The 23,265-nt window shown below is 56.3% G+C and overlaps 1 protein-coding gene across 3 annotated transcripts; it reads right to left on the reverse strand.

Moving 5' to 3' along the window:
- Nucleotides 1–47: 47 nt before the first annotated feature.
- RARG (retinoic acid receptor gamma) lies at nucleotides 48–21,702 on the reverse strand. 3 transcript variants are annotated; one of them, XM_008003401.3, is made up of 10 exons: nucleotides 21,457–21,702; nucleotides 20,652–20,718; nucleotides 16,887–17,212; nucleotides 5,104–5,252; nucleotides 4,751–4,892; nucleotides 3,909–4,069; nucleotides 3,522–3,698; nucleotides 2,959–3,163; nucleotides 2,546–2,704; nucleotides 48–1,350 (listed from the first exon to the last, which is right to left on the reverse strand). In XM_008003401.3, exons 3-10 carry the CDS (start codon nucleotides 17,068–17,070, stop codon nucleotides 1,163–1,165), a joined length of 1,365 nt encoding a protein of 454 aa, XP_008001592.1. In that variant the 5' UTR covers nucleotides 17,071–17,212; nucleotides 20,652–20,718; nucleotides 21,457–21,702; the 3' UTR covers nucleotides 48–1,162. The 3 variants fall into 3 exon arrangements, with proteins under 3 accessions (XP_008001592.1, XP_072876878.1, XP_008001594.1); XM_073020777.1 differs by lacking the exon at nucleotides 21,457–21,702 and adding an exon at nucleotides 20,989–21,391; XM_008003403.3 differs by lacking the exons at nucleotides 16,887–17,212; nucleotides 20,652–20,718; nucleotides 21,457–21,702 and adding an exon at nucleotides 9,369–9,865.
- Nucleotides 21,703–23,265: the final 1,563 nt, after the last annotated feature.

The following is a 23,265-nucleotide window of genomic DNA, read 5'->3' on the forward strand; positions in this document are numbered from 1 at the left end:
GTCAGCTGGTCATTTCCCTACCACCTCCTAAAGGGAGCCACATCCCATGAGTTTCCATCACTTTATTTTGCAAAAATAGAAAACTCAGCAATATGCAATACAGCGGGGTAGAGGGGAGATGTAAACAGAGGGGAGGGGACAGTACCCTGACCCCCCAAGAGAACACAGGGAGCCAATGGGAATCTTATTTGGCAGCTAAATACAAACTGGGGATTGGAGGAAGAAGGGAGGGGTCACAGGGGCCCTGGGCTCCCCCACCCAAGACCCCTGGAGGAAGGGGTCAATTCCAGGGTGTAAACAAAAGCTAATAAATAAATAGAGGCTTCCTCTGGGTCAGGGCAGGATCAGCTAAGCAGCATCCCCCCTCCCTGGGCCAAGCTGCTCTGGGGGGTAAAGGGTGGAAGGCACTAGGGAGAGAGGGATCCCCTGGCCCCTCTGTAGTGTAGGAGGGTCCCTGCCCCGATGGCTGAGATGGAGGGCAGGAGGAGCCCAAGGCACATGACAGGGCTGGGGGAGGGACTTGTAACGGAGGGCACAGGGTGAACTCTGCACCCGAGCCAAGAGGTGCAGAATGGACCTGCATCTATCTGTCCCTTTCACCCTCTGTTCCTGCCCCGGAAATGCAGGGCCCAGCCTGCCCCCACCTTGACCTGGCACAAGGACGGGGCACAGAGGCTAGCACACACCCTGCAGGTGCATCACACAGCATTAGGCACCAAGGGTAGGGGCAAAAAGGTGGGCTCAGCCCTTCTCCTTTGCCCCCTTTTTGGTCTCTAGTGTTCCTATTTGCTCCCAGAGAGCCAAGCACCTGGCAGAGGAAAGGGCTGTGGAATGGCAGGGTCTTCCTCTTGCCCTGGGGAGCCTAGGACCCTGGCACCTGAGGGGCAGTGCTGAGATTTTAGAGTCCAAACTCAGGCTCATCCCTCTGCCCTCTCTCCTGGTGGGAGCAGGGCAGGCCCCCAGGACTGGCGAGGGAGCCGGTTAGATCGGGAAGGGGATGAACACAGAGGCACCCCTGGAAACTTTGGCAAAAACAAGGAGCTCATTGGAAGGGGTGGGGAGAGGGCAGAGCAGGTCCTCCCCCAGTCACTGGCAGTCTGGGAGATGGTCAGTCTGCTGCCTGGAGCCCCAACCCCCACAGCGGAGAGGTCAGGGGCCCTGGTCAGGCTGGGGACTTCAGGCCCCCTTTTCCCTGGCCCCCAGGAACCTCATCCTCGCTAGAGGCATTGGGATGGGGACCAGGCTGCGAGGAGTCATCCTCAAACATTTCAGGGTTCTCCAGCATCTCTCGGATTAGGGGAGGCATCGGGCCTGGAATCTCCATCTTCAGGGTAATAGCCCTTTCAGCTCCTACAATGGAGAGGCAAAGAGAGAGGCTCAGGAGGACAGAGGCACATGGCCCTTCAGGCCATCTCCCTAACCTTTCTCAACTGCCTCTGACTCCCCTAGGGGGCGCCCAGCACAGGCCCACCACCTCTCTGTCCCCAGCTCATCCTCTTCTCACTAGGCTGCCTGGGTGCCACTCCTCTGCCTGGAACCTCTACCTGGCCTTCTCTACCAGGCCTGCTGCCTATTCATCCCATTCTTTCAGGCTGTCTCTTCAGAGAGCACAATGCACACAACTTCCAACCCCACTCCCCAAGTACCCCACTCTCGAATGTCCAGAGCTTGCCAGTTGTTCCTAGTCCTGTTCTCTTAATAACATTTATTACAACAGCTAATATTTATCAAACACAGTGTTCCAGACATCCTTCTAAGCCTGGACTGTCCAATAGAACTTTGCAATGATGGGAATACAGTAGTCACTGGCCACATGTGGCAATCTGAAATGTGACTACTGCAACTGCAGAATGGAATTTTTAATTCAGCACAATTCTAAGTACACTGTATGTGTTATGGGGTTTTTTTGTTGTTGTGGTGTTGTTGTTGTTGTTTTAGAAGCAGAGTCTTGCTGGGTTACCCAGACTGGACTGCAGTGGCTATTCACAGGTGCAATCATAGCTCACAGAAGCCTCCAACTTCTAGCCTCAACTGATCTTTCTGCCTCAGCCTCCTGAGTAGCTGGAACTACAGAAGCTCACCATGGTGCCTAGCTTTACATTGTATATTAACTAATTTAGTCCTCAAGACAGCCTTACAAGGTGCGTGAAGAATAGCCCAGTTTACAAACAAGATAAAAAACGTAAAGCAATTTGCTGAAGACTTTGTGTGTATAGATATATAGACATATGTACGTATATGTACTTGGAATTGTGCTGAATTAAAAATTCAGTTCTGCAGTTGCAGTAGTCACATTTCAGATGCTTAAAAGCCACATGTGGCTAATGATTGTTGTATCCCCATCATTGCAGAAAGTTCTATTGGACAGTACTGGTTTAGAAGCAATTTGCCCAGAGTGTCCCACTACTATGTGGTAGAGCTAGGATTCCAGTGTAGATTGCCTGGATCTCGACTACTCTGTTCAAGTCACTGCGTGTCCACCTGTCTGACCTGGGAGACCAACAGCCCTGGGAAGACAGAGAGGGGACACCCGCTTATGACTCACCCTTAGTGCTGATGCCCCGGAGGTCGGTAATTTTCATGAGCATCCTTGGGAACATGTAGGGCTGGCTGGGCCGCCGGCGCCGGGCATATAGCCTCAGGGCTTCCAGTAGTGGCTCCTGCAGCTTGTCCACTTTTTCGGGCTCCTCCAGGTCCATGCGGTCTATGGGAACACGTATAGTGGAGTGAGAGGGGAAGGAAGAGATGAGGAAGATACAGTGACAGATGGCTGATCCCCAACTGGCCTTTTGGGAAGCCTGTACAGGGTTTGAGAACTCTGTGGATGGGGCCTGGTGCAAGAATTACCAGGGGAAGAGACCGCTGGGTCCTCCACGCCCCCTCCCAGTCAGAGATCCCGCATGGAGTGGTGGAAAAGGAGACTGAGCACTGAGCAGACGCCAGGGGGCGCCCCCGCACCTCCGCAGATGAGGCAGATGGCGCTGAGCAGCCCTGTCTCGGTGTCATCCATCTCCAGGGGCAGGAGCTGCCCAGCAAAGGCAAAGACAAGGTCTGTGAGGGGCCCGAAGCCGGCATTGTGCATCTGGGTCCGGTTCAGGGTCAGCCCGTCGGAGAAGGTCATAGTGTCCTGCTCTGGGGTGTACCTTGTGCAGATCCGCAGCATCTGAAGGTGGGAGGTGGAGGAGGGTTAGTGCTGTTTCTGAGGGATGGGGAAAAGAGGGAATGAGTGGAAAGTGAGGAGGTTAGGTCCCCAGTGAATGCATCCTGAAGCAGGCATGGAGAAGGCAGAAGTGGAGGACCTGAGGCTTGGCAGGGGTAGTCCTGGGAAGTCAGGAGGAGACAGGGCATCCAAAAGTCTAGGATCAGGTCATAGAGGGAGGGGCTAAGACAAAAAGAGAGCTGAGAAGTCCCCCATGTGTGGCAGGGAGTGCAAGGTAAGGAAATCTTTGCATGGATCAAGGAATTGTTGAGGGTCCCATATGAGGGTCAGGCTGTGGCAGGACCCACAGGGCCTAACTTACCAGGATATCTAGGCAGGCAGCCTTGAGCAGAGTTATCTGATCAGCAATGCTGAGCCCTGTAAAGCCAGGCAACCGCTTGGCAAACTCCACGATCTTGATGATGCACTTGGTGGCCAGCTCACTGAACTTGTCCCACAGCCCCAGATCTAGCTGCACGCGGTGGTCTGCACTGGAGTTCTATAGAGGGGAGGGGTAGGAGGTTGGAAGGCAAGCTAAGGTCCACCTCTGGAGACTGTCTTCTCCCTACCAATATCCCAAGCTCTCTCCTCTGCATTCTGATGCCCTCCTTGTCCTCAGCACCAGTCGATGATAACCTCCAACATAACCCAGCCCCATTCCCTGAAGTGAAGAGTGCCCTGCCCTCACTGGGCTCTGCCCATTCCTCACCGTGGTATACTTGCCCAGCTGGCAGAGCGAGGGGAAGGTCTCCTGATGGGCTTTGCTGACCTTGGTGATGAGCTCTTCTAATTGGGGGCTCAGCTCATAGCTGTCAGGTGACCCTTCTTCCTTCACCTCTTTCTTCTTCTTGTTCCGGTCATTTCGCACAGCTTGTGGGTGGAGGCACAAGGAGAGAGTCAGGACCCTCAGAGCCTCCCTTTGGGTGTCTTCTCTCACCCTAATTTAATGTGCTTAGTCCTTATCATGAATATCTATTCTCTGGCACTGTAATTAGTGCCTCAGTTTCCCTATTGCCTATATTAGCTCCTATTCCCAGGCTGGTTCTCCCCAGCCCCACCCAGGGCCTGCGGCCCCTGCTCCCTCCGCAGGCCATTCGGCTCCATCCTGCCCTTCCTGTCACCCTGCAGGAGCTGGGGGAGGGGGGGCAGGATATGCAGGCGGCAGGATATCCACTTATAGCCTTGGCAGCACAATGGTGGGGGGGGTGGAGAGGAGGAGCCACCCCATATCCATCTCTGGCTCAGTCCAGGGGAGGGGAAGGGACTGGCAAGCCCACTGGCTTCATTTCCCCCATGAAACAGGGGGAATGTGAGACCCTACTTATTCACCCATTCAGAGGAAGGGTCAAGCTCCCTGAGAGGGAGAATGGGAAACGGTGGGGCCTCCTGGGTGAATGGAGCTAATCAAACAAGACTGGCCTAGGAGAAGGCAGCACCCTAGGGCAAGCCAAGTCTCAGAGGTCAGGGAAGTGGGAGTGGCCAGAGGAAAGAGGGCCACAGCCATAGGGTAGGAACGGAGTGCTCCTGCCCAGGCCAAGGATGGGAGCCTACCTTCCTTGGACATGCCCACTTCGAAGCACTTCTGTAGCCGGCAGTACTGGCAGCGATTCCTGGTCACCTTGTTGATGATACAGTTTTTGTCACGATGACACGTGTACACCATGTTCTTCTGGATGCTTCGGCGAAAGAAGCCCTGGAGTTGAGGGAAAAAGACAGGGTCTCTGAAGCACAATGCTGGGAGTACCATCCTCTCACTGGCCTTGCAGGTTGCCCCAGGCCTGACCTAATCTATTAACCACCTATGTGCAAAGCAGTGCTGCTCACACACAGCATCTGTGTGCCTGGTCTCTCATCTTATTCGGGTAACTGGATCCCCCGTCTGCCCACCCCCACCACGTACACACCTTGCAGCCTTCACAAGAGCTGACTCCATAGTGGTAGCCAGAGGACTTGTCATTGCACACGAAGCATGGCTTGTAGACCCGAGGAGGCGGAGGGGGCGAGGGCGAGCTGGGCACCATCTCCTCTGAGCTGGTGCTCTGTGTCTCCACCGCTGGGAGGGAAGCAGTGATGTGAGGGTCAGGGGAGAAGGACCCCACAGATATCCAGGCTTCCTCACCACACACACCCCATGTGCATTTGTTCCTTGGCCCACCGGTGAAAGCCATCACTACCACAGTGCACTAGTCCCAGCAGTAAGCACTGTCAGAATCCTCTAAAAGACCACTATTACCACAGCTTGCTGTGACCCCTAGTCTGCCCTCCACAGTCTAACCAACTTGTTCACAAGAATGCCAGCCCTCACCCTGTATGACATGTTTAATCCTCCAAATTCCAGACCAAGGCCATTCTGGAACTTGACTTCTCTGGGTCTGTTTCCCTAACTTTACAGGAGGTAGATAGAAGGGTTAAAGCCCTGCAGCTCTGAGCTCTCTAGTCACTCTCTGTCTCTTTGGTAGATCTTCGTCGGGTAGTCTACCTCCCACTGTCCTCCCTTATTGTGGGGCAATAACTCTGGAGGCAGGTAGGCAATGACAGGCTTCCTGTAGCTGGCACTGGCCAAATGACCTGCTGGGATGCTTAGCAGGTAGACCAGGACCTCATTTCCTCTCCAGTAGTTCAGGGGGGATAACTCCTCAGGCTTCTCTCTCACACCACCCCTGAATAACTGACAGCGGAGCAAACGGGGCACAGGTCTCAGGGGAAGACGCACCACAGCCTTGGTTCACGCTTGAAGAAACTGAGGCCACAAGAGGGGAAGTGACCAGCTCAGTGCCACACCACCAGTGGATCCAAGTGGCTGTTGAGTCAGAGAAGCTGGGGAAGCGGAGACTGAGGTGTTTGCTCAGTTTCTCAAGTCTGGAAGCCATTGGAGGTGTAGCAAACTGGAGAAGTCAGGTGACAGTAGGTAAAGGGGACTGATGGGGGAGGGGACCTGTTTCTGGACCCTCTCTGAGCTTCTGTCTTCACTCTGAAAATACCCAATTGCAGCTCAAAAGGGGTCTCAGCCCCACAGTATGGGGAGGACATGCTCTGCTCTGTTCAAAGGCTGCCGGTTAAGTGTGTGTGTGTGGGCGCGTGTGTCGTTGGTCTTCAGAGGTTCCAAAAATTTGTAAATTATTCACCTGTACGACCTGTTGCCCAAATCTGGAGGACCCAAGTTAATGCAAAAAAATTCCTAAGACCCTCCCTAAGGTGTGTCCCATGCACCCACCTCATGAACACCTTCTCCCCTCTAACCCTCTGCAGCCCACCTAGTCAGAAGTCCACCCCAATGCAGCCAGAAGGGCGGAAGGAATGCCCGGGATGCCAGGGTTCCAGGCTAGCTCCACCCACCCCACAGGAGGGAAGCCCTCCCCACCCCCAACACACATACATTCAATTAGCATAAGAATCCTGCCGGAGTGAGATTCCCCAAAGGAAAAGGAGAGAGGAGAGGGGGAAAAAAGGGTGCCTGAAGTCTATTCAAGACTAGGGACGGGGGCTCCAGGAGGGGCTAGTGCTGAGAGATGTGGGGAGGGCTGGAATGCCTTTCCCAACCTCTCACTTCTCAGACCCACCACTGTGTCCTTCGAGGGCACACGTTCTGCCCAAGGCCTGTGTGTGGGGTGGTGCTCACTCTGGCGCTGACGCCCTCCCTGCCCGCAGAGCGCTGCCTCATTTCCTCTCTTGCGCAAGGGCCTGGGTGCGGTCAGACTGGCATGGGGCAATGCCAGCCAATTATAAGACTGGGGGCCTTAGGGAGACAGGCCCGGGGGCAACTTTTTCCGTCTAAGTAATACTGTCACATCCCCACCCCCTGAACCCTAAAGTGCAGCCTAGTGGCTCCGAGGTCAATCTGCGAGGTCAAGGCCCCAGAAAGCTAACTGGGTCTACTCCAATCAGATCCCCTCCCCAGCCTGGGGCTCGGACCCCACCGTAGGGATGCTGCTCCTGGGTTAGGCAGGGGCCCCTGCTGGGGAGGATGGGGGTGGGCTCTGGGGTTTTCTCCTTTTAAAGCCCAAATTGCTGAAATTGAGGAAATTCCTGACCAGGCTGCGCGGAGCTTCAAACAAACTCTTTATAACCGGCTGTAAACGCTCCCAGCTGCGAGGCCCAGAGCTGAGCAGCCCGGACTCACAATCTAGCACACACCTCCTTGGAGACACACATACTCACAGGTTAACAACATGCAGGGCACTAAAGCAGGCATGTTACAATGGGCTTCTAGAACCCTCACTAGATTCTGGCACAGACACAGAGTCAGAATAGAGACACACTCACTCCAGCCACACCGTGGAGGTAGATGTACCAGTCACAAGGCTGACACACAACACCCAGCACTTGGCCACACAAGGGAACACTCTACCGCCAGACAAACACCCCAGCCTGCGCACGCAGCACCAGGACACCAAAGCCTCCAAACAGGCACACACACACACATCCAGCCCACCCCCACCCCCCAAGCAGCCTTCCCTCTGAAAGTGTGTGGGGGCAGGCCTGAAACTGGCTTTGTGTGTCCACCAGGATCCCAGAGGCCAAAATTATTGGTCCAAATTAAAACGCAAAAACCTACTGCCAGTCAAGCCCAAAGGGCTTCTTCCATAGGCCTGAGAAAAGACAGGGTCTCCGCCCAGCCCCCAGAAGCCCTACCTGGAAGATTCTTTCCATTTCAGCACCCCTACAACATACAACATACCCCAACTCCCCATTCTATTGGGCAATGAGAAGAAAGTTAAGAATTCACAGGGATTTGCTGCAAAGCAATAGTTCCATGTTTTCTTGGTTCTTTAAATGACACGCTTTTAATTCTTCCCCCACCCCACCCAAAAGTAAAGTAAAATAAAGTCCGGTCTCCTTGTTTGCCATCTCCCTCTTCCAGCTTCCCAGTTGTTAAATTTGAGCAGCTCTGCTCTGGAACCAAAAAAAAAAAAAATTCCGAACTTGTAAACAGCGCTGCCTGGTGCCAAGGAGCGAGGCGCGTTGGCGGGGGCTTGGTGACCTGGCGTGCGCACTCCCCCAGCACCCGCCGCCCCGCCCGCTGCCCGCCCCTTCCCACCCTTCCCAGCGTGCCCCCAAACCCCTCGTCCCCGGCCGTCCGCACCCGGGCTGCGAGCACATCCCAGCCCAGGGTAAATTTGGGGGGTGTTCCAGGCTCTGCTCCTGGCCCCTCCCCACACCCCACCCCCGCCAGGCACTGTGGCCCAAGCTTCAAAGCCGCCTCTCATCTGGACTTCATTTTTACTGCTTCTCAGTCCCCAGCTTTTTATTACTGCTCTGGAAAGGGGTTCCAGGGCCCCCGGCCTGGCATCTCCCATTTCACGGAGGGGGAAGATAGATATTTGGGGACCCAGCAATGGTACTCGCCCTGCCGCTGTCAACTTCAGGCCGCCCCCCACCACACACACAGACTTTGCTTTAAACTTTTCGCTTCCTGCTGAAGTTGTGTGTGTTGGAGTCATAGGAAAAAATCATCTCTCTGCATATAACCGCATACACGTTTCCAAACATTTCTTTTTTTATATGGAGGATGGCGTACAGAACTCAGCCTTCTCCCTCTTGTGTGCACAACCTTTTCCACCCGGCATGAGAACACACAGGATGCACTCTCGAACACAGCACTTTCCAAAACCGCCCCCGCAGCCACGCAGGGGCACACGCCCTCCCGGCCTCACGCCACAAACATCCCCTCACAGGCCATGTGGACCTGGCAGCTGTCGCAGGCGACACTGGTGGAAAGACCCTTGCTCCCACACCCACACCACCTAGGCAAGGCGCTGCACACTCCAGGGATTCACACGCTCTGCAAACAATATTTTTAACACTGCCAGCTTCCCACATGGGCTTTACAAACGCCACCCACTGTCCTGAGTGTCATATCCTTCCAGGGCCACGGACCTGAAGGCGCAAACTACCCACACACCTCGGTCTCCCCCTATCCCCAGGAACTCTGGAGTGGCATCAACCACAGGTTCGAGCTAAACACTCACCATAAAAACCACACACACTCCAAACACTACTGCACACACGCAAAGGAGACGCTGAGGCCCCCACGTTTAAAGGGCCAGTACCTTACATAGAAAGGACCAGAAGCTCCTCCTTGCACCCCAGTTCCACTCTTTACACACGGAAAGAGTAAATCCCAGCCTCTCCTGCACCCTACACCCCAGCCCCGGACTCGGGTACCTACATTGCAGGCTGGTGGGTTGCGGCCAGGCAAAAGACTCAAGTCCGGCGAAACAGGAGACGCCGGTGGCTCTGCGCAGCAAGCCGGTCCCGGGCCCGGCCGCCCCGTACAGCCGTCGCGGACCCGGGGCAAACGTTTCCATACAGTCGTACATCGCGACCCGGCTTGGAGGGAAGCTGGGTGCTAGAAACACCAAGGACCCGCAGCCGATTCCCCCTCCTCCCCCGGCGGCGCCCCGCTCCAGCAGGGGGGGAGGGGGAGGGCTAGCATAGGGCGCTGGGCTGCATGCGGGGTAAGGGGTGGGCGGGGAAGAGGGGGATCCCCAGCAGGGGAAAGGGACTGGGCGGGGCGCGAAGCTGGGGCTGCCGCTTTAGCCTCTGTCCAGCTCTATCTGGGTGCCTCGGCAGCTAGCAATAGGGAGACCTTTTTAAAAAGCGAAGCCCGGAGGGGTGAGGGGTGGGGCTTGGAGAGGGAAGGGGGCCGGGCACCGAGATGAGCAGAGCTGAGAGTGGAGCGCACACATACACATACGTACACTCGCTCCGCGGCGCGCGCGCTTGCTTAGACACACATCCGTGCATGCATTTATCTTATCAGGCACCAAGAATTTGCAAATATGCAAGAGTGCACATACATGTGAGCACGCATATAAAATCATGGGTGCACACACGTTTGTGCAGACACCTTGCTCGGGAGAATGTTTGCAAGCATACTCTTCACAGCTTATAGGCTTTGCACGCATTTGCACTGAGGCGCGTGCCCAGGTCGGGGTTGGAGGAAGGAGTGGAGGAACCAAGCATAAGCATTTCCTTTCAGAGATTTTCCCCTCCTCAGACTCTCCCTTTTTCACGCTAGTCAATACAGGGGTGTTAAGGATGATTGGGAAGAGGGGAAAGTGGAGGTCCCCGCGCGCTGCTGCTCTCCTGAGGCTCGGGACCTGCACTACCTCCACCCCTCTCATTCCCAGGCCTGGCTCCGCCCTCCCCCTCCGCGCGCCCGCTTCAGGGCCGAACAGTGCATTCCTGCGGCTCGGCGCGCGCTGCCTCCTCCTTCCTTCCCGTCTCCCCACCCCCGGTCCGAGGGCCGGAGCGCGCTCCCGCCGTGAACTCTCTGGGAACCCCCCTCGGGGCGGGTGGCCGAGCGCGCTCACCTCCTCCTGACCCGGCCCCGCCCCACCCCGCCCAGGCCGTCTCCACCGCGGCCGCGGAGTCCCCCGCCCCCTCCAGCGCAGCCAGAGTCTACCCCTCCTAGCCCGAGCAGTCCGCCCTCCACCGCGGCCCGGGCCGCCTCCCTCCGAGTCCCCGAAGCCCTATCCCGCCACTGACGCTCCCTAAGCGCCTCGACCGTCTCTCTCGATGCTCCTTCCTCGAACATAACTTCACTTTTAAAGCACAAAACTACCCCCTAAGCTGTGCCTGCCGTGCCAACTGCGCCTCGATGAATCTGCCCCTGATGGCCAACTCCCCTCCTCCAGTGTCTGAATGCCAAGGGCTCCCTCGGCAATAGGGGCGCTTCCGGTCACTGACTGTTCTCAGGGTCTTTAAATACCCCCAGCCTAGGCATAAGTGCCCTCCCTTCAGTCCCACGCTAGTGCCCCTCAGCTCTCCAAGGGCCGCCACACTGTTCCCTGGGTTGCCCCTTCCGGCACTGAGCGCCCTCGCCCGGCGGAGAAGGGGGTGAGGTGGGCGGGGGTTTGGCCACGTCAGAAGTTTGCCCTGGCCCGGCAAAGCCGAATGGGGGACCCTGGCCCCGGACAGCGCCAGCGGCGGCGACTCCCGGAAACCGCCCCCTCCCCCGCGCCCCGCCTTCAGCCGCCGGGTCGCCCGGCCTGCCTGCCCAGCCGGCTCTGTCAGCGCCGCTCACACGGGCAGCGCCGCGGAGCGGGAGCGGCGCCCGGCCCAGCCCTTCCCCCGCCAGGCGGCTATGGCTGGGCCAGGGCGGGGCGCGCTTTTCTAAGAATCTGTTGTACCGGGTGGGGGGCGCACTGGGGGTGCTGCAGGAGTGGGGCGCCTGTTGGAAGAATAAAGGGCAGGAAGGGGTGCCAGAGTAGGCAAGGGATGGCGGGCGCGGGGGAGGGGATAGGGGCTGCCGGGGCTGGGAATAGGCCTGACTTGTGGATGGCGGGGAACCTCGGGGTGGCAAGACTGACTGGTGGGCTTGAAGCAGGAATGGGGAGGGAATGCACTGCTCTTTCCAACCCAGTGTAAGCTCCCTCCTGCTCTCCCAATCCCAAATACCCATTTCTGAATCCAGTCACCCCCACCCCACAAAAAGAAGAAACAAAGAAAATAGAGAGAGAGAGAGAGAGAGAGAGAGAGAGAGAGAGAGAGAAAAGAAAGAAAGAAAGAAAGAAAGAAAGAAAGAAAGAAAGAAAGAAAGAAAGAAAGAAAGAAAGAAAAGAAAGAAAGAAAAGAAAACTTTCTGAATCAGAATCTGTCCAGCGACAAACAACAAAAACAATCAGTTAAGTGCAAAATAGGGAGTACCCCCGAAAACAAGAGGGAAAGAGCCTTGATTAGTCAACTTCAAGCTGTCAGTACCCCCCTTCCCCCTCAGAAATCTGAAAGGTCCCAATTAAGTCAGGCCTGCCTGGTTGGTAATTAGAACCAGAAGTGGCCAGGCCACAGGGAGGGGGTTGGGAGGAGGGCACAGGAGGAGTTGGGGGAGGGCTCCAGGAAGCCATGAGTCCTCAATAGCCCCCATTTCTCTTCACCAGATGCACCCCACTCCTCATCACCCCATGTGTGTGTGCATCCCAGGCATTGCATGGAGGGGGTCCTTAGGACCAGGCATTAGGGCGTCAGGCCCTCCCTCCCCATCAACCCTGACCCCCCCATTCTAGACAGACTTAGTACAGCCTTGGGGAGAAGGTAAGAGGATGGGGGATCTAGTGCCCCCTCTTTTCCCCAAAGTTTCTCCAGACCTTATTGCAGCAATTAGACCCATTAGCCTTCTAGCATTTCATGGGAACCAGATGTTCTCCGCCATCCTGGTGGGAGTATGAAGGGGGGCTGCTGCCTGACTCACCCTCTTCCCTATGATCCCCACCACCAGGGCACAGCCCCCTCCCAGCTAGAGCCCCACAAAGGCATAGTCCTAGAGGCAAAGAGGAGTGTACCTCTCCCCAACTAATAAGGCCATTAGCACTCAGATTCTTTCGGGGTCACTCCTCAGAGCCCCTGCCACCCTGGCAAGGATGAGTTTGGCCAGGAAGAGGCAGAGCAGGGACAGCTAACTCCTTATGCACCCCGCCTTTCCCTTCTTGCCACCTTCTGGATGGGGCTTGAGGATAACTGGCTCTGAATTCTTCACGCTAAATTCTCCCTTTTTTCTAAAACCCTCCCTCGAAAAGCTGAAAAGGGGGTATTTCAAAGTAAAGCAGGCCCTGCCAGAAGGGTGAGTCCTGAGGTAGGAGTCCCACCTGAAGGGAAATGGGAGGGGGGTCTCTGGAGGAGGGGGCAGCAGAAGAGCAGAAGAATAGGGAGGTGTGAATGAGAGTGGGGCCCAAAGCAGGGATGTGAGGCGCGCTGGGCAGGATGGGGGCTGGGACCGGGTAGGGGGCCAGGAGAGGGGGGTGCAGCCTGGGCCCTGGCGGCGGCGGCTTGCCCGGCTCCCCCCGCCAAAGAGGTTTCCTGTTGCAATCAAAGCCCCGTTTGTGTCGGCCTGGAGCTGGAGCCTGTGCCGGAGGAGGAGAGACCAGGGAGGGGAGGGGAAAGGAGGCAGTCGACTGGGGTTTTTTCCTGGAGGAGGCCTCACTGCTCACTGCCCTTACCCACCTGCTTGTTCTCCTTGCTTCTCTCAGTGCCTGGCTTCTCTGTGTCTGCACCTTTGTGCCTGGGTAGCTGTCCCTTGTCTTGTCTGTGAGTCTCTCTTTTTCAGTTTCTTTTAAGCAAGACTCTCTCTCTGTGCCAGCCTGTCCTCAGTTTCCCCATGTGTGGTAACTTAGTGTGGTGAAGTCTGGGCTTCTTGCCCCAGGGACAGTGGCCCCATGGCCAGGGCAACATCGCTAGGTTCAGAGGACAAACTGGGCTAGGTCGTCAGGACCACAGCTATCTGCTCAGGAGTGGGAGGAGGGCAAGGCTTCTTTTTTTTGTTTTTTTTTTTTTTTTTTTTTTGAGACGGAGTCTCGCTCTGTCGCCCAGGCTGGAGTGCAGTGGCCGGATCTCAGCTCACTGCAAGCTCCGCCTCCCGGGTTTTCGCCATTCTCCTGCCTCAGTCTCCCGAGTAGCTGGGACTACAGGCGCCCGCCACCTCGCCCGGCTATTTTTTTGGTATTTTTTTTTAGTAGAGACGGGGTTTCACTGTGTTAGCCAGGATGGTCTCGATCTCCTGACCTCGTGATCCTCCCGTCTCGGCCTCCCAAAGTGCTGGGATTACAGGCTTGAGCCACCGCGCCCGGCCGAGGGCAAGGCTTCTGTTCTCTCTCATCAGACTCTGTTCCCTGTAGAAAGCAAATCTAGAACACACTAGGATTCACAAACATAGAGATACATAGGGACACAGACACACACGCACGCACACACACATACACACACCCCTCTGCTTTCCATGAGCACAGGCCTGTGCTTGCCTCAGCAACACGTGCTCCCCTGAGCCTCCCCTCCACCACCATGCAGTTCCGAGACGCCTGCCTCACCCCTTTCAGACCCCGAGACAGCCCCAGGAAGTAGAGCAAGACTTCAATTCGCAACAAGGATGTCCCCAAGGTGCCAGGGACCCAGCAATAAGATCCAAGAGCCAGCCCCAGGGAGAAGTGCCAGACCTCTTCAAGGGCCACCTCTCTTAGTCTGTGTGTGAGAGAGAGTGTGTATGTGTCATCCACAGAATAAGGGAGAGGGTGATGAGACGCACAAACTCAAGGTGAGTATGCCTTTGGCATCAGATTTAGGCCTCTAAACCCTCTCCACTAGATGCTCCCAGCCAAAAAGGGACAGCAGGTCAGAGAAATGAGAGAGGACACTCTGTCACCCTTCTGCTACTCTCCCAGTCTGGAAGGTTTCCCAGACTCCTGGGTCTCTTCCTCTCCCCTATGTCTTCCTCTCCTACCACTAGGTGCTGCTTGCCCCACCCCCATGTAAGCCACGTAGGGACCCACCCCCAAGCCTTCCCCTCCTCCCTCCTCCTGCCACCTCCCTGCCCAGGCCTGTCCCTCCACGCTAGCCGCACCCTCCCCAGCTACCTGCCCTGGCTCTGGCTCCTCCCTTGGATTTCTCCTTTCAGCCCCCTCCTTCAGCATGGCCTTCGAAGATGGAGCCCAGCCTGACCACTTCCCTACCTTGACCTCACTTTGAACCCTGACCTTGATCTCAGTGTGTCCACAGCACAGGGGCACAAGGGGGACGTCACTGGGGACTGGCTACTAGCTCTAGCGTTGTCCCCACTACCATTCTCTCTCCTCTCCCTCTCCACTCCATCTCCTTTACTTGCCTCTCCCAGAACCTGGGAAAATCAAGTCCCAAGAGGCTGAGTTGTAGGATTCACTGCCAGAAGTACATTCATGTGGGGAGGGTGGTTCCTTCCCACTTCCCGAGGTCCCTAGGACAGATTCGTGGGGTGAAAATGAAGTCTGGGGAAGCCCAGCCGAAGTTTCCAAAAAGGGCACTTTGTACTCTCTTGTTCACCTACATGCCACTCAAATAACCCCTGTTGGACTACAGACATGCCACCAGCAGGCTTCTTCACCAAACGCCAGCCACAGAGTCAGCAGCACTACGAAATCCCTCCTCACTCCTCACACTGACTCTTTGTTGCACACACTGGAATTCTTTACATGAGCAGAGGCTCAGGGAGATGCTGTGCACACACAACTGCATCAAGTCTGGAGGCACCACACACTCACCCCTTCTCCAGATGAACACACTCTTTCCAGTGGAGCTGCCAGCCCAGCCTAGTCGCCCCTTTCACATACAGACACACAACCCTCTGCATGCCCCCTCCTGGAAGCAGGGCGCCTTCTCTTCTACCTCTATCTCTGCACTTGTGGAGCCATGAAGGATGTGCCTTTATCTTTTTGTCTTTTTCTCTCCAACTCTGTCTCAGAAATTGCCCTTTCCCCCGCCCTTCAATCACCTTCTCTTGTCCCCAGTTGAAGCCTTCTCTTAACCAGCTTGGCACCCCCACCTGTAATGTAATGGCCTGGCCATGAGGAATGACTACCAACTGGGAGGAGAGGGGTCCCAGAGGGAGGAGGAGAGGAGAGGCCCAAGCCTTGCCTGCTGTCAGCACTCAAAGGCTTAACCCAAAGAGGGCAGGCCTGGGGAACAAGTAGGGATCTGCACAGCATGCAGGCTCTATGCCAGACCTGCAGGGAGGGGAGGAGCCCAGACCCACACCGCTGGAGGAGAGGATGCTTCTGGAACACCCCCCTCTGCCTCTCTGGATTACTTATGGTATAAAAGCTACCTTCTTTGCAGTCATTTCTATCCTCCCCCGAACCAAGAAGCACAGTCTCCTCACCCCACACATCTTTGGGGACCTGTCACAGGATTTTTTTCCCCTTTCTGCAGCCTCCACGTAATTCAAAGCAATTTCACCTTTTTTTTTCCCCTCTTTGAGACAGAGTTTTGCTCTGTTGCTCAGGCTAGAGTGCAGTGGCACGATCTTGGCTCACTACAACCTTTGCCTCTGGGTTCAAGCAATTCCCTTGGCTCACTACAACCTTTGCCTCTGGGTTCAAGCAATTCCCTCAGCCTCCTGAGTAGCTGGGATTACAGGTATGTGCCACCACGCCCACTAATTTTTGTATTTTTAGTAGAGACAGGGTTTCTTTTTTTTTTTTTAATTTTTTTGAGATGGAGTCTCGCTCTGTCGCCCAGGCTGGAGTGCAGTAGCATGATCTCAGCTCACCGCAACCTCTGCCTCCCAAGTTCAAGCGATTCTCCTGCCTCAGCCTCCCAAGTAGCTGGGATTACAGGCACACACCACCACACCCGGCTAATTTTTGTATTTTTAGTATAGACGGGTTTCACCATGTTGGCCAAGCTGGTCTTGAACTCCTAGCCTCAAGTGACCCACCCACCTCGGCCTCCCAAAGTGCTGGGATTGCAGGCGTAAGCCACTGCGCCCGGCCCAGTTTCACCTCTTGATCACAGAGCCAGGTGACTATCCTCCCAGACTCTTCTGCTTCCCATTCTGGCTCCCCACAACTCCCAACTGCATGCAGGCAGCAGCTTCACCCTGCACCAGACCCACCCCCAGCTTGCCCACACAAAGGTGTGCCCCTCTACTAGTTGACTGACCCAGGAGGCAGTTTTAGATACCCGCCTTCCAAGTTTTAGGCCTGCTACCTCCCTATCCTATTTGAACAGGAGAACTCTCATTTGCAAACACTTCCATTGAGTCCACATCCAAACTCCTTCCTCACCACCACTGCCACCCTCTGTTACTCACTACTACTCCATTAGGCCAAACCCCTGTCCCCTGCCTGTCTTCCTAACTGGGGTGCCAACTCTTTTACCATCCACCCTCCAGATGCCCTCCTGTTTCCATTTGCCCTCATTCCCCAAGATCCCTGAGACTCACACAGAGAGGCCATCTCCTTGGGGAGGTCAGGCTGGCCCAGGCCCCGGAAGCTAGGGCTCAGCATCTCGAAAGGCGGAGACCCCCTGAGTGCCCCTGGGAAGGCGAAGGGGAAGCCTGCCCCTGGGTAGCCAGATCCAGGCCCCAGGGCACCAGCCGCAAAGAGTCGCTCCTTATTGGTGGCCATGGCAGCTGCGGTGTGGGAGTCCCCCGGGGTCTGCAGTGGGCGGGGGAGGTCTTCAGCCACAGCCCCTGCCCATGCCCACTGCCCCAGCCTGGGAGGCTCCGTGCCCGCCCTGCCTGGCCTGCCCACTGGGCCTCCAAGAGTCCTAGGGAGAAAGAGAGGGAAAGGAGAGATGAGAGAATGACCACTCTGAGGTTCCAAGCCCCATGACCCTCTCTCAGTTGCAGTCTTCTCCCTCTGTGCTGCTATGGTTTATCCTGCCCTGGCTCAGGGCCCTCACAGTGTGGCAGAGACGGCAGGGCAGGGGGTTATGCAGGCTTTGAGAAACTCCAGAGGAGCTCCAGGAAAGGGTAAACGGAGGTCCCAAGGTGAATGATGGTCTGAAGACTTCTGGTGGAGAGAACTCTTAGATTGGGAAGTGATCATGAATCACTACAACTGGGCTAAGCATTTGACCTACCCCTCACATCAGTCCTGTGAACTGGGAGTTAGGATTCCCATTTCATATATGAGGAAACTGAGATGAAGTGACTGGCTTAAGGTCACATGACTGCAAGTGGGGGAGCCCAGATTCAAACTCTTTACCATCCTGGAGAAAACAAACATAACTCTGTTATTACCTGGGAGCCCTACAGCTCTCTGGAGAGGAGTACAAGGCAAAGGTTGGGGGACAGACTCTAGAGCCAGACTACCTGGACTGTACCCTACCACTTGCTAGCTGTGGAACTTCAGGCATGTTAATCTCTCTGTGCCTCAGTTTTCTCATGCATCACTTGGGACTAATAATAGGGCCTACCTCATATGGTTGTTGTGAGGACTAAATAAATTAACCAATGTCAAGTGTTTGGCATGATGTAGGGCACATAGGGAATGCTATGTAAATGTCTCATATTAGTTCTCTTTGTACCTGATTTTCCTCCATAGCTCTGCTTTAGTAAGCACTTCCCTCTCTATTTAACACTCCCTCTTCCAGTTTCCCCTCCCAATTCTTCCTGTCTCTAATTTTTCCTCACCCTCTAAGCCCTCTTGTACCCACTGCTTCAAATCTAAGGATGTTGATGGAACCCACACTTGTGCCAAGTGTATGATGCCAAGGAGCTGCTTCTTGGTCAGCTGACTTTACTTCTCTGCCTCCTTTTCTCTCTCTCTCTCTCTCTCTCTCTCTCTTTTGAGACGGCTAATGTTTGTATTTTTAGTAGAGATGGGGTTTCTTCATGTTGGTCAGGCTAGTCTCGAACTCAGGTGATCCGCCTGACTTGACCTCTCAAAGTGCTGGGATTACAGGCGTGAGCCACGTGCCCAGGCATTCTGCCTCTTTTTCTTTCTTATCCTTGGGCTCCCTATTTCTGGGACGTTCTCCCTGCATCCTCTCCTCCCCCAAAGTAGGCTTCCCTCTAAGAGTTTAAACCTGAACCCAGGGGAAGGGGAGGAGAAGGAGGTAGACAGGAGATGGGAATCCTAGTGCTAAGTAGGTGGCTCCTATCCTGATCCTCTGACAAAGGAAAAGGTTCCCAGGAGCCCCAGAACTTCTCGCCTCTCTAGGCAGTTAGTGGGCTAGGGAGGAAGAGTCACCCCAGCCTGGGTATCTCCACCAGCCAGAACCATAACAGACTGCTGTGAAGGGCAGAGAAGGGCCAAGAGACTAAAACGCAGAGAGACCACGGGGTGGGCAGGCCTAGAGGAAGGGGATGGGTATATCTGCCTTTGTTTCCATCAGTATTTGCTTCTAGGATTGATAGCTCTCAGTCTTTATACCTCTGGTTTTTATTTTTGTTTTTGCTTGTTTTTCTTTCTCTCCTCTACCTTGGCCTTCAAGCCCTTGAGGGTAAACTGTCATGGAGGTTACAAGAACCCAGACCCCAATGCCATCACACTTCACTCAGCCCTTATGAATGAAGCATCCCCTGCCCCTCACCATGGCACCACCCATACACCCAGCACCCTCAAACTCTTTAACCCAGTGTTTTCACAGGCCCTAAAAGTCTGAGCTCCAAGCCTCCAGGGTCCCTCTCCTTTTCCTTCTCCTATTCCCCTCCGAAGTTCTCATCCCTAGTTAAGCCCAGATGGAGCCAGGAGTTCGGGGCCCCTGAGGCCCCTGGGCCACAGCTCAACTGGCCAGGCCACATTCCAAGTGGATTAACCCCTCCAATGACAAGGGTGAGAAGCTACTAGAGGACTCCTCCATCCCCATGTTCCCCAGACTTGGCTTAGACTGGGAACAAGGCTCTCTGCCTTAGCCCTCCTTGTCTTTGCTTCTCACCTACCAATGGGAAACACAGGCCTGTGGGGAGGGCAGTGGGGGGTTCCCACAGAGGGATGTTCAGCTCCTGATCCTCACCAAGGAATGATGCTGCATGTGAGCCAAAGAGAGTTGTCCCTGGCCTTCCTCTTATTTTGCCTCAGAGAAGGGACTTGGGAGTTGAGTGAAGAGAGGAAGGGGACAGAGATTCCTCCCATTTCTGAGCCTTGATTCTCTCTTGGCTGGGAAGAGAAGGGGAGGGTCTTAAATCTAGGGTAGAAGAATGGACTAAGGAATTGAAGGCAGTGCAGAGTAAAAGGAAATCCTAAACTGAGGCCCTAGATGCCTTGGTTCTTTGGGGGACTCGTGGAAAGTAGAGAACATTCTTCCTCTACTAAGATGCCATCTCAGATGGTGGGGCAGGGGGGATGACGGACTAGGGGAGAGGGGCTTTTACAAAGCTGCTTCTCTTAGAGCTGAGGTGGAGTTGAGGGGAGGGCATGGATGAAGGGGGCTGCCGGATGGAGGGGGGTGCGTTTCCCTGCCGCCCTGCCCGCTCCAGAGCCTGGAACAAAGCTGCTCTTGTCGGCCACTCTCCACCCGCTGCCCCCCTCCCCTCTGTATAAACACGACCACCTTTTTCCATGACCCCATCTCCAGCCTGGGCAGAGAACCCAGGCATCCTCTGCTCTAGCCTGGGCCCCCAGCCTGCTCCCCAGGAGGCAGCAGTGGGCCAGGCTTCCTTGGCCTCGTGCCATCCCTGGGGGAGTCCAGACCCTTGAGTCTCCACCTCTCATCCCCAGGTGCCCTCCTTCCACCCTACTAGCCCCAGGGAGGGGCAGTGCCCAGGAGGCAGGCAGGCAATGCCAGTGGAATGTGTGTGGGCATCAGAGGGCATGGGCAGGGTGGGGCAGAGGGGGGAACTGGAGGTGCCAGTTAGGTGGCTTTCTGAGCCAGGGGTGGGGGTGTGCCGGGATGTGGGGGGGGGGCGTGCCCCATGCTGCCTACTGGGCTGTAGGCCACAGTGCATGTGTGTGTGTATGTGTGTGTTTGTGTGTCTGTCTATACGGGATACCCAAGCTCCAGGCACCCTGCACACACTATCCCCACTCCCCTGTCTTCTCTCTACTTGCCTCAAGGATATGAGACGCTGGCTGTGGTCCTTGACCCCAACTCAACATTTGACACTAAGGGTAGAAGCCTCAGACTTGAGGACTGGGATTCCAGCTGCCCAGGACCAGAGCCCTAAAGCAGGACAGTCATCTCAGTTTCTTGCCCTGAAGACCTCCTACTCAGGCTCCCCTGCCGCCCCACCACCACCACTAACAACCAAGCATCTTCTTACCGGCTGGCCGCCTGCGGAGACTGGCTCCTACATACTGGGTCAGGTTGAGGGAACTGAGCCGTAGCTGCTAAAGACAGAGAGGCAGCGTCAGTGGAACTCTGGGACCAGCACTCCTGGGTCCCTGTCCCGGTCTTCCTGTTCTTTCTTTGTTCCATTTGGGCTTCCCTCAAGAATACTCCAGAGGTGCCCCCTGCACCTTGGCTGAAGGGAGCCAAGGCTCCCACCTGGGCTGGGAACGTGTCGGAGGGAATCCAGAGCTTCAAGGAAAGTTCACAGATCCCTATCCTATGCACTAGTCCCTCGGAACTGCTGGACGCGGAGGGCCAGGCTCACTTGCCTCTGAACGTTTTCCTTGCCTTCTGATGTCCAAGGTGTGCCATTCCACTGGAGAGGGAGGAACTTGGACCAGCATGGAACATCAAATCTACCCGTCAGAGCCCGGGGGTAAGGGGGTGGTAGTCTTTCCCCGCGAGAGAATCCCTGTCTTCTCTCACATTCCCAGCACAAAAATATAAGGAGGAATGCCCCCGGCTGAAGACTTCCCCAAATGCCCTCCTCTGCTATGCACCAAAATGCAGGGCAGATGACCCAGCCCATCCTCAGCCCGTTAAAATCTTCCCCATTCCCTTCCCACAGCAGGGCTGGCCCGGGTCGGGGCAAGAAGCCCCCCTCAAGCCCGGCGGCCAGCCTGGCCAGCCTCGGGAGGACGTTCGCCCGTGCGGCTCCTCCGCGCCCCCTCCCCCAGCCGCCTCGTCGGAGGACCCAGGCGACGGAGCGGGCGAGCCTCCTTCCCCGCCTGACTCACCTGGAGTGGGAGGGGGAAGGGAGGCGGCGGAGCCCCGAGGTCCCGGCGTCGGGCGGTCTCTGGGATGGAGCGTCGCAATGTCCGGGGCTCGTGGTACTGGGGGGCTCCTGGGGGGGCACGGCTTTAGGCTGGGACTGTCCCGGGGCCTCTCGGAGCCCGCCCGCCCACGTGACCGCCCCAAAATATCCGACACATTTTCTCCCAAACCGCACACTGACTCTGCAGGCGGGGACACGGAAAATATTTTCTTTCTTTTTCTCCCTCCCCACCCCCCCACCTCCCTCCCTGCCTAGCTCCCTCCTCCCCCTCCCGCCCTCGCTCCTCCCTCCCCTGCCTGCCCCTGCCCGGCTCCCTCCTCTGTGCCCTGGGGCTGGGGGGCGGAGGGATGGGTGGGCGGGAGGGGGACAGGGCGGGGCGGCCCGGGACGCCTGGGTCTCTGCCCCTCCCATTTGCTAGGCTTCCGTGACTCCATCCCCTGGGAGGCCGGGCACGGCTGGCAGAGGAGGTCAGTGTCCTGGCCCCGTGATGCCAACCCTTTCTCTCTGGCACTATTCTCCTTTCTGCGTTTTGGGGGGACTAGTTGTCCGTGGCCAGGCTGTGACTCTTCCGAGGCCAGTCTCTGGTGCCTCCCCAGGGTAGGCAACGGGGCGCTGGAGTGGCCGGGCAGAAGTATGCCAGATCTAGAATAGATGCTCCTGCCCTTATTCTTTGCTCAGCCTTCACCTGCAGGTCCAAGTAGCCTCTCCCTTCCCCTAGCCCACCTCAGTCCCTTGGTCCCAGGAGCAAACTGGTTGACTAGTGGCTGTTGTTGGGGGTGCTGAGGCCAGGGTTCACAGACATCTTCCCTGTGGAGTTAGGGCGCCTGGGTCCCTGGCTGCCAATGTTGTCCCCACCTTTAGGCCTGGATTTGGAGGGGGAGAGGCTGGAGAGGAGGGCAGGAGGAACTGTGACTGGGAGTGGGAGGAGCCTTGGGCTGGGTGTGAGAGAGAAAGCACAGGCAGAGGGTGTGTGTCTGCCCTAACCAGCACCGGCCTGCCTGCCTGCCTGCCTGCCTGGTAGATGTGCCATGAATGCTTTTGACTCTGGGTGTGTGTGTGTGTGCGCGTGCGTGTGTGTGTGCACGCGCGTGCGCGTGCCAGTGCCGAGAGTCAGTGTCTGCGTCTGATGGGGGCATTCTCTGCTTCAACATAGACAGACTCTCAACCCTAGAGTGCGAACCCAGTGGTTTCACTCTCCATTCCACTGAGGACAGAGGTAGAGAAAAGAAGGGGTCTGTAGTCCAAGCTGTGTGCATGGATCCCAAACATTCCCATGGGGACTGGAGTTGGGAGGGAGAAAGAGGAGGAGGGGAGGATCTGAGCTAGGCTGGTAGGCTGGACAGACATAGCCAAAGTACTTTCCCCAGCAACGCTCGCAGGGTGGCCAGGACCCGGGACACAGACTTCTGGGTCACGTCACATTTTCTGTACTGGAATTACTTGGCTCTCTCCTTGCTCCCCTCTGGGGGCCAGGTGTCCTCCCTCCTGGGAAAGGCTGCTTTTGGTAGCCAAAGTCAGGTGAAGGAGAGGGGGAAAGAAGAGGCATGCTGTGGCTATCTCAGGAGAATGCGAGACGGCAATGGGGGTGCAGACAAGCCCTCCCTTTCACTCCAGGGATAGGAAGAGCTGGGAATAGGTACTCCAGGGTCCCGTCCCCAGGTGGCCTAGCAGCTGTTGACTTTGCTTGGTTACCCTGGGAGCAGCTCTCAGCAGTGTGGGAGAGGCGGGTGTCAGGGAGTTGGACCCAGGCGTCCAGGCTGGGGTGGGATGG

Source organism: Chlorocebus sabaeus, chromosome 11 (assembly GCF_047675955.1).
Source record: "Chlorocebus sabaeus isolate Y175 chromosome 11, mChlSab1.0.hap1, whole genome shotgun sequence".
Taxonomy (NCBI): Eukaryota; Metazoa; Chordata; class Mammalia; order Primates; family Cercopithecidae; genus Chlorocebus; species Chlorocebus sabaeus.

What these genes read in the sequence shown, in the direction of transcription:
- RARG (XM_073020777.1), bottom strand. Translation starts at nt 21,070, where the DNA reads ATGTTCCATGCTGGTCCAAGTTCCTCCCTCTCCAGTGGAATGGCACAC. An exon ending in GGCAAGGAAAACGTTCAGAG is followed by an intron (nt 20,719 to 20,988) that starts GCAAGTGAGCCT and finishes CTCTGTCTTTAG; the next exon opens with CAGCTACGGCTCAGTTCCCT. An exon ending in GCTCTTGTGAAGGCTGCAAG is followed by an intron (nt 4,893 to 5,103) that starts GTGTGTACGTGG and finishes CCTCAACTCCAG; the next exon opens with GGCTTCTTTCGCCGAAGCAT.